The sequence below is a fragment of the Phaenicophaeus curvirostris genome, chromosome 10, assembly GCF_032191515.1.
Source record: "Phaenicophaeus curvirostris isolate KB17595 chromosome 10, BPBGC_Pcur_1.0, whole genome shotgun sequence".
In the NCBI taxonomy this organism is placed as follows: Eukaryota; Metazoa; Chordata; class Aves; order Cuculiformes; family Cuculidae; genus Phaenicophaeus; species Phaenicophaeus curvirostris.
Window position 1 is genome coordinate 7,387,197 of NC_091401.1, and position 15,606 is coordinate 7,402,802.

Consider the following 15,606-nt stretch of genomic DNA (forward strand, 5'->3'; position numbering starts at 1 on the left):
TGCAAGCACCTTTGAAGGCGCAAAGCGCTGGGTAGGATGTCAGCAGGGGATTTCTCTAGCTCTCAGTGTGCCAGGTCTGCCTGGGCAGGCTCATCCTTGCTTCCAACTGCTGCCAGCACCCCTCCACACGGGCAGAGACGTCCCCATGGTGGCAGCCCCCAGGACAGGGCATCAAGCAGAGGATGCCACCCCGACACAACCTCTGCAGCCCTTTGCTGGCAGCGTGGCCAATGGAAAGGTGCCTGGTACAGCCTGGCAACCCCCCGAGAAAGGGTGCTGTGACCCCTGAGGGAGGGCTCTGCACCCCTGGCTGCTGCCTGCCCTTCTAATTATAGCTGCGGGCGCAGGAAGCGCCAGGGCTGCTGTGCAGGAAGCGGGGTGTGCCGCCCGCAGCGACTGAAAAACAACCGCGCCAGAGGTGTGCCGCCACCGCACAGCCCCACCAGCAGCACCAACCCATCCCAGGGCTGACCCCGAGCTGTGGCACCCTGAGCTGCACCAGCACGGCGCTGGGTGCACCCAGGAGATGCAGGGCTGCTGGCCATGCCAACCCACCGTGGCCCTCACACCACACAGTGTTGCCCCCAGCCCCAGGTCCTGGAGTCCCATCGGGGGAGGCTAAGGGTGGGATGGGGTGCTGGAGGCAGGAGAGCATCAGGGGCAGTGTGAGACATGAGATTGTCCCCTGCTCTGCCAGCCCGTCTCAGGCAGCCATCCGCAGCCACGGCCAATGAGACCTGGATAGTGGCTGGTTGGGCTGGGGGCCAAGGGAGCCCTCCTGCCCCCATTGATGGCTTGTGCTGCTCTGCCTTTCCGTTTCATGGAAAATCCTGACAGTTCAGCATTTCCTTTCTCCTGGTTCGGAACAAAGAGTGAAAACTTCAACAATTACCATAGCACAGAGCCTCTGAAATATTTTGTTTTGGAAAATACTGAAATGCCAGTTTGAAATGTTTCACTTTGACTGTGTCACTCTGGCTGCTGAAGGGTGACGAGCTCCATTGCTGCCTGAGAGGAGAAAGCCTGGGATGTTTTCATACACTGACGAAATCAGTACATTCCCATTAATTTTTTTTTGACTTCTCAACTTTTCCCAGCACCTCTTCCCACTGTTCTCCCCAATCAGAGACCTACATTAGCTCCAATTCCCACTGCTGGGTACAAAGTTATCCCTGAAGCAGGGCTGCTCACTGCAGGGCTTTACCCTCTCCCGTAGGGCAGCCGCTGGCATCTCCCCACGCCGCAGCAGGGCAGCCAGCACGGACAGCCTGGCATCCCCCTCCAACGGAGGCAGACGGCAGCTGCCCCCCGGAGCCTACAGGCTGATGGTGGCGTGCAGCTATGGGCTCCAGCACAGACCAGAGTGGGTAGGAGAGGAGGAGGATGGAGTGGGGCAGAGAGGGGGTTCTGCCAAGGGCGCAAGCGCAGCACTCACTGCGCTGCCGGCGCGAGGCAGGCTGGGCCATCATGGAGAGATGGTATCTTACAGACTTTCCCACGCCCTGCACAAGCTCTTCAGGCAGGCGCATGCAGGCAGGTGATGCTCGGTAGCTGCTGGAGTATTGCATAAATAGAGAGCAGGCTGCTTTGCTTCCTTGAGGCTACAGGGCCGTGCAGATAAGCCTCCAGTGTGCATGTCCTACACAGCACAGGTGGCGCTGGCCCTGGCTCCCATCTCGCTGTGCCACAGCTTACCCTCCTAGCAGTGAAATACGGACATACAACATCACAGGAACAGGGCCCATTGATGAAGCAAGGAAGGCTGCAATGGTGTCTGGCACACCAACTGGTGAGCATGCACAGTGAGGAACTGAGCTGAGACAGTTTCCATCCTCAAGTAAGGGTCTAGCCACAAGTCACCTTCCAGCCACTGCACTTCCAGCTGTCCCAGAGGCAGCTGCGCTGTGGGTGCTGCTGCTCCCCAGTCACCACCTGGAGTCCCCGGTAGATCTCTTTGAGGGGCTGATAAGAAGATCTTCGCTCCAAGATGTCAACACAGAAATGGAAGTGTGGCTGACTTGGAGGCTGGGGAGTTGGTGGGAAGGGTGAGGGGTTCAGAGCTCCTCCTTACCTCACACACCACTGGGGTTTGCAGACAGGCATGCCCAAGGGCTGCTGGAGAGACATGGGGCTTGGCAGCCTATGCAAGCCATGCTGTGAAAATTTAAGGTCTTCATTCCTGAACATGGGGCATTGTAACTGGAATGGCAGAGGTGCTTGCCCAGCGTGGCTCTGCAAACAACTCTGTGGGAGTAATTATCAGAAGTGTCCATGCACCAGCACCAGTTCCCCGACACTCACCTCTCTCCAGAGGCAGTGATGCAGGGAGTCATTCGTGCCTGCTCCGTCTCACCTGTCTGCAAAGCCACCGTCCCGAGACCCATGACAAGCGCCCCTTCCACAGTCTGAGGCAGGCAGGACTTCAGCAAGGCAAGTCCTGCTCCCACGGAGAGGCTGCTCCCACATCCCAGAGGAGCAGCTGGGATTGCTCTTGGCCTTGCAGCTTGCAGGCATCGTTCGGGGAGGTGAGCACAGCGCAGGCGTGTGTCTTGGGGCGCAAGCCAGGAGCTGTGGGCTCTCAGTGCAGTGGTTCAACAGGACACCTCGAGGGGAGAAGGCAGCTCTGCTGATGCCACACCATGCGTGGGCGTCACACGTCATCCTGAGCCACTGGATTTATTTTATGTGCACGGCAGCACCTTTTCACCTTGCAAGGCAAAGGAGACAAAAGAAAAACATCTTGGATGCTTCTAGAGGTGAAATGAACTGGCTGTACAAACCGAAGGCGGGATGGTCCTGCAGGCTGGCAGGAGCGCGTGGCCCATAGACCCTCCTGCTCACCACAGGGGGCTGCGACAGGCCAGGCAGGGCCAAAAGACCCTCAAGCTCCACCAGGGGAGGTTCAGGCTGGGCATTAGGAAAACATTTTTCATGGAAAGGGTCATTGGAACAGGCTGCCCAGGGAGGTGGTTGCTCAGCCCGTGCAGCTCTCCAATTTCCTGAGACGTGAATGTGCGAACGCTCCGGTTTTCCCGCAGGGAAAACCGGAGCGTTCGCACATTCACATCTCAGAGCCCTCAGCAGCCTTCCTAATGCTCCAGAAGTGCTGCACTAAAGCCACCGAAGACAAGAAATGCAGCGTGGTACAGATCCACACCCACCAGCTGCCTCTGGAAACAACAGATGTGGTCAGGCGCCTCCTGGTACCAGCTGTGGTGGAGCAGCCGCGGGGGACAGCACTGGCGACGCTGCCCTCTGGCCAGGGGGCATTTCTGGAATGTAAGCAAATGGGCAAGCGATTTTCATAACTGGACACCAGTCGCTGTGGTTACTTGCAGTTCCCAAGTAATCTGCTAGATGGCATAATGTAATAATAATACTAATAACGATAAGATGCACGGGTTTGTTTTAATTGATCCAAGCTCTAAAACTGATTTGTCAAATCATTTCAGCAGGTGTTTACTTATTTTACTGCACGAGTACACACTGCTCCCCTTTTGTTGAGTGTTTATTCAAATCCTGACAAAGTGCTGTTTTCTGCAACCCTGGAATTTCTGTTCTTCCTGGCACAGGATATGATACATGACACGAGAAGCTATAGCAACGACACAGAGACCAACTTTCCAAAGCTCTCATTATGTCCATGACTGTATTCGAGCAACCCCAGCAAGAAATTACAAGACAGCTTCTTGTTATTCAGCTGCTACATCCAAATAAAAGAGCAAAGCATTACTCATACATAATAGCTTTTATTTGCTGCAGGCCCTCAGCTCCCAGAGCCGGACTAACCAAATCAAAGGGAAGATTATGTTGCAAGAGTGGGAGTCCTTCACGGCACGCCCTGGCCGGGAAGGCTCTTGAGGTTTGGGTTCTCCCAGGTGTGGGGACTCCTGGAACGCGGGGCCTCGCTGCGGCCTCAGGATTTTTATCAGTTCAACACGGTTTCAACTGCCCTCTCCATCCTTCTTGCCCTTCTACATCTTTCCTGCCTTTCGCCACTCTCCCTGCCCCTCTCCATCCTCATTGCCCCTCTCCACTCTCCCTGCCCTTCTCCACCTTCCCTGCCCCATCAGCTTCCCTACCCTCTTTATTCTCCCTGCCTCTCTCCATTCACCTTGTCCCTCTCCATCCTCCCAGCCCCCTTATCCTCTCTGCCCTCTCATCTCCACTCTCCCTGCCCTCTGCATCCTCACCGCCTTCTCCACGCTCCCTTTCTCCATCCTCCCTGCCTCTCTCCATTCTCCCTCTCCCTCTCCATCCTCCCTGCCTCTCTCCGTTCTCCCTCTCCCTCTCCATCCTCCCTGCCTCTCTCCGTTCTCCCTCTCCCTCTCCATCCTCCCAGCCCCCTTATCCTCCCTGCCCTCTGCATCCTCACTTCCTTCTCCACGCTCCCTTTCTCCATCCTCCCTACCCCATCCCCCTCCCTGCTCCCTCCTCTCCATCCTCCCAGCCCCCTTATCCTCCCTGCCCCTCTCCATCCTCCCTGCCTTTTTCCATCCCCCTTGCCCTCTCCACGCTCCCTTTCTCCATCCTGCGTGCCCCACCACCTTCCCTGCTCTCTCCTCTCCATCCTCCCTGCCCCATCACCTTCCCTACCCTCTCTATCCTCCCTGCCTCTCTCCATTCACCTTGTCCCTCTCCATCCTCCCAGCCCCCTTACCCTCCCTGCCCTCTGCATCCTCACCGCCTTCTCCACGCTCCCTTTCTCCATCCTCCCTGCCTCTCTCCATCCTCCCTCTCCCTCTCCATCCTCCCAGCCCCCTTATCCCCTCTGCCCTTCTCCATCCTCATCGCCCCCCTCCACTCTCGCCGCCCTCTCCACCTCCCCCGCCCCATCACTTGCCCTCCCCGCCCGCCCCTTCCCCGCTCCCTCTCCCCGCTCTCTCCCCTCCCTCTCCCGTCGCTGCAGCCTCCTCCGAGGGCGGCGCCGGGGCCGGGGCGGGGGCGTCCCGCCCGCGGTGCCCGGTCCCCGCCTCTCCCCTCCCCGTCCCGCCCCCGGCCGGGGCTCGGCGGGGCCGGGGCTCGGCGGGCGGCGCAGAGCGGCGGCGATCGGCGGCGGCGGCGGCGGCGGCTCGGCGGGCAGCGGGCGCTCCGCCCTCGGCGCGCGGGGCCTCCCCTCTCCGCGCCCGCGGAGCGCCGGGCGCCCGCCTATATCTGGGGCCGCGGCGGCCGCCGGGGCCCCCGCGAGGATGTGAGCGGGCGGGCAGCGCCGCCGCCGCCGCCGCCGTGGGATGCCGCCCCGCGCCCCGGGCCGTCGGCGCGGCGCCTGAGCCCCAGCGGCTCCGCGGGGCGATGCTGCCCTGGAAGCGGAGCAAGGTGGAGCTGGCGGCGGGCGAGGCGCGGCGGCAGAGCAAGCCCAAGGGCTACGCGGTGAGCGCGCACTACTCGGCGCTCACCTCGCTCGCCCGCGCCTGCCCCGAGAGCGCCCTGCACCGCGTGGGCAGCATGTTCCGCTCCAAGCGGCGGAAATTCCGCGTCACCGGCGAGGACCCCACGTACACCGTGCTCTACCTGGGCAACGCCACCACCATCCAGTCCAAGGGCGACGGCTGCACCGACCTGGCCGTCTGCAAGATCTGGAGCAAGAGCGAGGCGGGCCGGCAGGGCACCAAGATGAAGCTGACCATCAGCGCGCAGGGCATCCGCATGGCCCACGCCGAGGACAAGGGGCCGCGCCGGCCCGGCCACCTGTACCTGCTCCACCGGGTCACCTACTGCGTGGCCGACCCGCGCCTGCCGCGCGTCTTCGCCTGGATCTACCGCCACGAGCTGAAGCACAAGGCGGTGATGCTGCGCTGCCACGCCGTGCTGGTGTCCAAGCCGGAGAAGGCCAAGGCCATGGCGCTGCTGCTCTACCAGACCTCGGCGGCGGCGCTGGCCGAGTTCCGGCGCCTGAAGAAGCGGGACGACGCGCGGCACCAGCAGCAGCAGCTGGTGGGCGAGCAGAGCATCCCGCTGGTGCCGCTGCGCAAGCTGCTCAACGGGCAGTGCTGCTACAAGCCGCCGGTGGAGCGGAGCCGCAGCGCGCCCAAGCTGGGCTCCATCACCGAGGACCTGCTGGGCGAGGAGCAGGAGGAGCGGGCCATGCTCTGCGGCTGCCGGGACATCCTGGAGGCGCTGGGCGAGCCCGAGGCCGCCGGCCGGGGCGACGGCGCCGAGCTGGGCCAGCTCCTCCGCGACCTGGGCGAGCTCAGCCTGGGCAACGACCTGCGCTCGCTGCGCGCCGACCTGCGCGTCCGCCGGCTGCTCTCGGGGGAGAGCACGGGCAGCGAGTCCTCCCTGGAGAGCGCCGGCCCCGACGGCGCCGCCGCCGCCTCCTCCGACGGCTCCGAGCAGCCGCCCCCCGGCGACCCCGACGCGGGCTGAGCGCGCCGGGGACCTCTCTGGACCCCCTCGGACCCCTCTGGGGGTCCCACCGGGGTCCCGCCGACCCTTCTGGGACCTCTCTGACTCTGCCGGGGCTGCGCGGTCCCACCGGGCCCCCCCCGCGGTCGGTGCGGGCGCCCGCAGCATCCCCGGCGGCGGGGAGGCGGCCGCGGGCTGTTTCCCTCCGGCGCGGCCCTTGAAGACCTGCCAAATTCCTGGAATAGCTTTCCCCGGGGAGGGCGGCGGGAGGGAGGTGTCGGAGCCTTGTTTACAGTCAGAAATCTCACCTCCGAGAGGGCCCCCCCCGCCGGTTTCTCCATTAAAGTCGCTCCATCGTGCTGTCGTGTCCGAGAGGTTTGCACTGTTGTGAATTTTTTTTTTTTTTTAATTATTATTATTTTTAAGTTAGACCCTTTTTTGGGGGGGGGCCCTGGTCCCGTCCCCGGTCTCGACGCTCTAGATCTTTTGCTGTGCAAAAGAAGACTCTACTCGTGGCTGTTCACCTGTACATAGGGAAATGTATGCAAATACATTTTGTTATTTTTAAGAACACCACCATTGCAATCTCCTCTGTTTGCACATATGTGAAGAAAATAAAGATGACAGTAATTTAAAAGAAACTGGGGTCGCTGTGGCGATTTGGTCTCTTATGTGTGCGTGTTCCCGCAAGGAGATGGTGCAGGGGACGTGCTGTAGCTGCAGAAGGGCAGCAAGCACCCAGAGATTTTCCAGACCCGAGTGGAAATCTTAGACTGCAGGGGAAGAACAGGAGCACGAGCGGGCGAGAAGCCTCGTGTCAGGGCTTTCCGGCTGGAAAACGTTGAGAAACGTTAACTGCATCGTTGTGAGGCTGCCCCTTGCCTGGCAGGGTGCTGCTGGGCACCGCGCAGCCCTCACGGGGCGTGCAGGCGGCTCCTCCGCTGCAGCTGGTCCCTCGCCGCTTGAAGCGCCAGCCCGAGACAATTTCATAACCTCACCCAGGGTAAGCGGCGCAGTTGATTAGCCGTGGGACTGCCGTGGTATTTTTAGCTGTAAATCTGTTTGTCAGTGGCGGGATCCCAAGGCAGGAGAAATGTTCCGGTTTCATTTGTCCCCAGGTGGAGGTATCAATTAAGAGATAATTAATCTGGCGTTTTCTGATGTCTAAATCTTTTCCACTGTGCCTGTGCTGCAGGAACGTCAATGAAAAGCCTAAGCAGCTGCCGAGGCCAGGCCACGCTCCCCGTGCAAGGAGCCAGCCTCTGAACTCGTAAATACTTCATTAAAACTGATTGCAAAACTTGCCACCGCAGCGGCGAGCAGCTCTTACCATCGCCCGCCTCAGTGTGAGTCAGCCCGAGGAAGGAGGCTCCGCGGGGCGGTTTGCGTGGGAACGGGGAGTGAGGAGAGGGGAAAATCCCCGTTGGAGCGGGCACCTTCTTGCCCCTGTCACACTCGGCCCGTGACGGGCACCGGGATGCAACAGGGGACAGTGGCCGTGGCTGGATTTGAGCGCACTCAGGCTGGCCCTGCTGAGAGACCCCTGGGAAAAGAAAAGGTGCGCCTTGCAGCTCTTTCTCAGGCAAAGCTCCCCTCTCTTTTCCCGGGAAGGGATGGGGTAGGTGGTGAGGGGGAAATGAGGCAGCAGGACAGCTTCTCCTGCAGTGCTGTCCCTAGGGTGAGGACTGTGAGGCTGCCTCGCCCGCAGCGGGGAACCTTCAGTGCCCTGGAGATCATGAGAGCTCCAGGCGCACGCCCGGGGTTCCCTGTCACTCTCTGCTCTCTCCTGGGGTCGGGAGCCGGCAGCACTTCAAGCAGGGCAGTGATAAGGCACCTCGAGAGCAGGGCATGCCAGGGGGTGTACGGGCTACCCCTGTTGCTGAATGACCGGGTGGCATTCGCTTTTACATCCTCTGCGTGTGCTTAAAGGCTGTTAATGGCATTAGCTCAGTCAATGCCTTTCTTCTCTCCAGAGAAGCCGTCGTGTCTGCAATAGTGAAGAAAGGTTTTTATTGCATGCCGGAGCTGAAAGCAGAGTTCCCTGAGCAGCTCCAGCAGCAGCCAGGGACTGAAGCATTTCCCCTCGAAGCCTTTAGCAGGGCTACTGTGCCGTTTCCTTGGAGGCTTGTACGGATCATTAGCTGTAAATGCAGGGTCCGAATCCCTTTGTGCCTGGGATATTTTAGTACTAGAACCATTGAAACAAGTCATATAGATGTCTGGACTGCTAGTGCAAGGTTATTCATGTGTGCTTAAACACTGTGCCCTCCCCATCACAGCGTGCATGGGTCTGCAGATGGGAACAAGTGCACGTGAGAAGCAGCTGATTATGTTTTCTGCACAGTTTGAAGGAGCATCTCCCTACAATAAGGAGAGGAGGAGAGAGCAAGACCTCCTCTGCAACAGGTTCAAGTAGAGGGCTGAGCTGCTAACGATTTTTCTTTCAAACATATAGTCTCTTTCTGAGCTTAAAAGCTTGCTGCCAGGAAGGCAGCTCTGGAGAAGCGCAGGGCTTTGGGAAAAGACCTCTGTGGGACATGCAGGCTCTGCTGACTGCTGAGGCCATTCCCATTCCAGAAAGTGCTTTTCTAGAGGACAAACTGTTCTGTGGTCTCTGCTCGGCGCTGGGGCAGAGCATGGCACAGCCCCTGCTCAGGCTGCTGCCAGAGATGCTCATTCTCCCGTTGATCAGGGTCCATCCCTCAGAACTAACTCAGCTTTACAGCTGGGGACAGTTCATCAGCCCCTGATGCAGCCGAGGCGCGTGGGCTGCGTAAAGAGCAGCACGGCCTCCGAAACCCTGGTGCTCCCCACCAGCCAGCCTCCCCTTCCTAGCACTGTTTTCCCAGGGATGAGCCTGCAAAGGGAGAGCCAAAGCAGCCTGACTGCTCCGCCAGTGCGTTTGGACTGTGTGGGGAGAAGTCAAATGTGGGAGCAGTTGTTTGCAGAATCACGAGATGAGCATTGCTATCTGCCACTGGTTCAAACCGCTGCCCTGCTCACTGACCCATCCATCAGCCGAGGCTCGAGCAGCCCTTGGAGGTATCCAGCGCAGCAAGTTGGAACGCTGAGCTCCGCACAGCACTGACCTAGCAGATAGCATGTGATGGATTGGCCAGAAAATATCCATAACAAATGCTACAACAACAGGAAAGGCAATGATCCTGTTCCAAAGGCTTCAGCTCTGGTTCAAATCTCCCACGTGGAGCTGATGCTTTGGCAAGTCACCTTAGGCACCCCCACCAGGTGCCTCAGATTTCCAGAGCTTGTTATGGCTAAACAGAGCATGTGATTATTCCAGGCAATGATGATTCCCTGAATGTGCAGAGATTAAGGGAAGAAGAGCACTTATTGCTAGTACTGTTTGTTGATTTTATGGATTTGCTGGTGTACTCCAGACTTGCTCCTGCACACAGGTAACAAGGCTGGGGGTGGCACACAAATGTGAAAGTGTTTACAGGATCACACGTGCAGCTTCTTGTTTTTCTCCACTGTTAGCATGCCCTTCTCCTGTCCATAAGTCTTCCTCATCCATGACAGGAAAAGATATCATTTACAACCAGAAAAATTAGCCAGTGGTCAGTGGAGCAAGCCAGCTCATGAAATGACTTTTAGCCCAGACTGCAGTACTGATTTAGATCCAGAATTATTTGTAGTCAGGCTGGTAACATGCCTGTATGGGTGACATGCAGTTTGTCTGGCCAGGGGCGATGCTGCTAGAATTGCTGGCTGAGGGGCTGGTGCGAGGTCTGGTTGTACATCACCAGCCCAGTGGGGAAAACCCTCTTGCTTTTTGGGGTCTACAGGCAATACCCAGTGTTAGAGTACAGCTCCAGCCCCTGGGGCAGTTCCAAGTCACCTTTCGCATACACACTGCAGCCTTCACAGGGAGGAAGGCAGGCATGAGGATTTCCTTCTCACGGATGTGTTGGAGAAGAGCAGCTGATCTGTCCCACTGCTGTTAGTCATCCCCAAGACACAACAACTCTCCTATTGCCCAATTTCAGCCATCACATCAAAACTCTCCATTAATTAAGGGGAAAGCCCCCAAATCTCAGCCTGCAAAGGAGGCGTGGGGCCGGATCTCCTGCCTTCATACCTTCCGGGGGGGGGTGGGTGACAGCAAGGCACTGCTGCCCCTGGTGAGGATCTGTTTTTCCTGGGCAAGGGTGGCCAGGGTCCTGTCAGTGATGGAAAAAATCTGCAGGGCTACAAGCCCTGCACAGTGCCAGCCTGCTGTGCCTCACCTCCTGCTTCTCTTGGAGTCAAAGGGGAAAAAAATCCTGCATTTCCAAGGCCAGCAGCAGCCCCATCTCCCATAGAGCCTGCGTGCTGTGAAGGCGGCTCCCTCTCATCACCCAAACCGCTGGTGGCAGCAGGGGCTGTTTTCCTCAGCAGCTGGAGGGGAGTGATGTGCAGGGACAGGAATGCAAGGGCAGGCAGCTGGGGCAGAGCATGGACAGCATGGGGTCCCAGAGGCCAGGTTAGGTCAGTTCAGCCGCAAGCCCCACAGATGAACTGACCTGACCTGGCCTCTGGGGTCCTGCTTCTCCCTGCAGCTCCATCACCCACCCTAGACAAGGTCACACCTCCAGTTTGCTGGCTGGTGGCTTGTAGGGATCTGCATCTCGGTTAATGCCCTGCAAGGTGCATGAGACTGAGGGAGGCGAATTGGCCTCTGCTACGAGCTTGTGTAAAAATCAAAGCTATGCATTCAAAAAAACATGACATTCCCGTTTGCCAGTGGGGCCTCTGCCTGGCAGGAGGGCTGAGTGCTATGAAACACTTGGAGAAACAGTTATATAATGAAGGACATGAGCCCAATCCTGCTTTTGGCTCGACATGGTGACTCTGCAAGGAGCTGAGCTCTGGGCTACAGCTGCCCAGCACCCTCCAGGATCTGGCCTCGGTAAGTGCACTCCGTGCCACTGCTGAGGGTGGAAGCAGGAGAAAGGCAGCACAATGCTTTTCGCACAAGATGGGAGATGCTCTGCATGCTCAGCATCAGTAAGACAGACCCCAGCTCCCATTTTGTGGGCTTAAATCAAGTCCTGTTGCTGTCAGGAGCCGGGCAAGGTCTGGAACAGGACAGCCCAGGGCTGCCAAGGGGCAGGGGCTGCTTGCTGCAGGCGTTTGGGCTTTCACTTCACTTTATACTGCCCTTCAGCTCTGTCCTGGGTGCTCAGGAGCCTGTGGTGGGACAGTATAGAATCATAGAATGGTTTGAGCTGGCAGGGACTATAAAGATCTTCTAGTCCCAAACACCCTGCTGTGGGCAGGGGCACCTCCCACTAGACCAGGCTGCTCAGGGTCCTATCCAAATACGACCTCATGCCCTGAACACGTCCTCAGCAAAATGGGAAGGATAACTCTCCCCTGAAGAACTGGCCCCAGCAAAAGGCTCTGCCTACAGAGCTCCTCTGATGCTCTCCTGCTCTGATACAGAGGGCAGCCAGGCAGCTGCCTCCTGCAGCTGGTCCCGCTGCCAGCCTGTACAGAGGGGTGACACAGTCGATGTCACGTCCGCATCTGGAAATCCCCACTGCTCTGGAGTAGGTGCATTGCAGATCCCAGGGTACGCAAGGAAAAGGCTGTGGGATGGGATTCATTGCTCTTCCTGCGGCACCGTGAAGTTGCACACAGTCTGCTCGGATGCATGAGCAAGCTAAACTGTGACATTAAATAGAGCTGACAGCATTCCTGGAGGGAGCTGGCAGAGCCACAGCACTGAAGCCGCTGCTGCTGGGTGACGAAGATCACCCACACTGGGCAGAGACCTGGGCTCTGCAGCAGGCTGGCCTGAGCATGCCATGGCCCTCGAGTGCTGCTACGCGGAGCTCTGTGCTCACTCTGGCTCCAAAAATCAGGGATGGCAGGTACACCCACAGCCCCGAGGGACAGGAGATGCGGTGACTGAGCCCAGCCCTGGCAGCCACCTCCTGCTGAGTGACTGCCCAGCATCATGCTGCCCTTTCCAGCCTGCCCTGCCTGCTGCTGGGTGCTGCTTTTCCCAGCTCTTCCCTCTGGCTCTCAGCCCCCCAGCCCTTGAGGCCACTGTCTCTTACATGGCTCCTTTCCCATCCCAGTTCAATGCTGAGTAAGAGCTGCTACTCACTGCTGTTTCAGCAAGCGCCAGTGAGGATTGCTTGCTCCGGCACACAGTGTGGGCAGCTTGGAGCAGCGAGAGCTCCTCTTCCTCTGGGCAAGGAACGGTTAAGGGAATTAGAATGAAGAGTTGATATGAATAATCTGGTAGCTCCCGTAGGAAGATTGTGCTTTAGCTTATTATCATAATTATATTTTCAGTCTCTCTACTAATAATTATGAAACAATAGAATGAAACGTGAATGCAGCCGCCTGCTTTGCCTACCAGACACTTCTCATTCTGCCGCTTGAAACAGGTCCACAGGGACTGGCGAGGCAGCTGGCAGGGATGGCAGGTAGGGATGCAGTATTTCCCCAGCATCTTGTTTTGAGCATTGGGAAGACTCATTCCCCTCTGCCTGGCACAGGGATTTGCCTATCAGCTCCAGAATCAGCAACGGGATCATCTGAGAGCAAACCACTTCGGTGCAAAAACATCTTCTCTCCTCCTGGAAGCGGAGAAGAATAGTCTGGAAAGAGCTGTTTCTGAGCAGGGAGACCTGTGCTCTCTCTGTGCAGGCTGTGGCTTCTCCATCCATGTCTGTAGTGGCCCAGGAGATGAGACCAGTGCAAGCAGAGAGCCAGCCTCAGGCAGGAACCTTCACTGGGGACAGCTGAACTGAATGTTAGCGATGATGGCTTTTGAACACGGACAGGAGCATGTTCGCCCTGCAGCCTGTTCCTGCCTTTGCCCACCTGGGAAGAAACAGAGGCTTCCCTGCCCTGCGGTCTGTGCCCCACCGCGGGCAGCCCATCACCTCTTCTGGGCATTCTAGGAGAGCCCAGAGTGAAGGCAGCTCAGCCCTCCAGGGCCCTGGCAGCAACAGGCACGGTGGCCAGCAGGCAACATAAGCAAAGGGAGGATGCAGCCAGAGATACGCTGCACCTCCATCACGCACAGACCCCTGAGGAGCAGGCAGGGCCATGAGAAGCCCTTCCCCATCCCACCATCTGCCTTTGGCTGGGACATAGCCTGACTAACCTGGAAGCATCCTCAGTGCCGGAAGAGCAGGCAGGTCCTTGTCTTGCCCTGACTTGGTAGTAGCAACAAGACCCTGTGTCCAAGTCCTGAGTTCCCCTCAGAATCCCCAGGACCTCCTCACATTCAGCTCTGCTCAGTGCAGGGCCAGGATGGGTCCCTGAGCTCCCCTGGGGCCGTCTGCCACTGTCCCTGCAGGTGACACTGTCCCGTCCTGCCTTCCGCCAGCCACATGGCTCTAGCAAGGTGCAGATGAGAACTGAGCCGCTTATCCTTAGTGCTGCTCCGATCTAATTTTACTTTCTTAAGAATGGCCAGGCTTTAGAGAGTGTCTCGTAATGCAAAGGCTCTGCACGGCAACAAGGGGATTCTCTGCACCGCTACAGCAGTTTCCTCCTCGGTACAGCAGTTACACACACATCAGTCCAGCAGCTACTCCCTCACTCAGCAGAGCAGTGACCCACACACACACCAGTACAGCAGTTACACCCCCAACCCTTGCACACTTTTGCTTTTGCTGCAAAAAAGCTCTGGCTCCAGCTGTGTGTGGAGCGAGGTCCCAGCAGAGTTCTAGCTGAGCATACAGCACGATACAGCCATGCGGGAGACCCTGGCATCCACCAGGAGCTGACAGCCAGGAGGTACACAGCCACCGCTAGGTAAGGCATAAGAAGACCTGCCTTCTCCCTCTTTGGACTCCCACCACGGTCTCACAGAGTCCTTTCCGTAACTGCTGCTTTGAAGTGAGCTGAACCAGCTTCCTCTGCCCAGCTTTCACCGCTGTTAGTGAAGAGACAAGTGCCAAGGAAACCAGACTCCCCAGGACACCCACCAGCGAATGACACAGAACAGCGAGGACCACTGCAAGGACCTGGTGCGCAGCAGTAAAAAGACTGAGACCCTTTATTGCTAACCCAGACTTGGTGTTCATCAGCCAGGCCATGGCAGTCATTAGTCTCCCCAGTCTGGGCTACCAAGACTTCAGACAAAACCTGTCCTTAAGTGCACTGCGCAGCCACACAGGATCCCAGTGCCTGAAAAGCAGCTCCCGGGACACTTACATCCACTTTTCCTTGTGGCCCCTTTGCAAGTAGCACCATGCAGAAAGCTATTTCGGGACTCAACATGACTCTCCCCGGTGTCAGGTCCAATTAGTTATATCCTGCAAGGGGAAAAAAGTCCCCTAAAGCCAGCTCTGTTGGGACAATGACATTAAGACATCTCAGGTGCTCATCTGAGTTCCTCGAGCAAACCAGGAGATAAACACAGCCCTGGGAAAGTGGCAGGAGGGGGTGGCTGCTGTCCCTCCTCACAAAGGTCTCCTGGGGAAGTCTGATCCTGCACTAGCCATCCCTTCTCATTTGGAACCTGACCTTCCTCTGACCCAGCCCTGAACAGGCAGTGGACAAGATTCACCCGCCTGCAGTAGGACTAAAGCAGGGATCACTCTGGGCTCATCTTGGTGGGTTTCGTTCATGCTTTACCTGCACACCCCTACCCTCTCCATGGGGGCCCATCAAATCCCACTGCAGTTTTCCAAGGAAATACCATTTGAAGAAGAAAGAAAAAAAAAAAAAGAAATAGTCAGAACAGGGAGAGACAAAGAATTCTAGGCATTTAAGTTTCTCATTGTCTCCCCCACAATGGCATTATCCTTCTCTAAATAGACGCTGAGCTGAAGACATAACAACACCCTACTTCCCCCAAACAGCTCGAGCGAAACAAATGCAGGAAGTTTGGAGAGGTCTAAGCAGAGCTGTGGCCAGCCAGGAGCCCAGACACCCCCCCAGACTCCTCAGGACTTATGGGGGCTCCAAGGGGCAGGCAACTGAGCTGCAGCAAGACAAGACCCAGGGTCCTGCACTCCACAAGAAACAGGAATGCTGCCCTCGCACTGCAAAAGAGCAGATATGGTGTCTCCTGGCTCTCAGTCCCCATGCCAGACCCCGGTATTGTCCCCTGGACCTGGGGCAGCCCTGAAGAATGAGGCTTGATGGAAGACGTGGAGCAGAGACACAGACCCCGCACCCCAGCGGGACCTGGCATGGCTCAGTCCTAAGAGTGGGCAATGCTGCCTGCTCCATGGGTGGTGGCAGCCCCCCAAGAGTGCCCGCCAGCCTCAACAGCCCCAAGACTCC

The 15,606-nt window shown here is 57.9% G+C and overlaps 1 protein-coding gene across 1 annotated transcript; it reads left to right on the plus strand.

The window, feature by feature from the left end:
* The first annotated feature begins 5,061 nt into the window (after positions 1-5,061).
* FAM43A (family with sequence similarity 43 member A) lies at positions 5,062-6,986 on the plus strand. Its single transcript, XM_069864794.1, has one exon. The coding sequence runs from the start codon at positions 5,293-5,295 to the stop codon at positions 6,364-6,366; it is 1,074 nt and encodes a 357-aa protein (XP_069720895.1). The 5' UTR covers positions 5,062-5,292; the 3' UTR covers positions 6,367-6,986.
* The last annotated feature ends 8,620 nt before the right edge of the window (positions 6,987-15,606 follow it).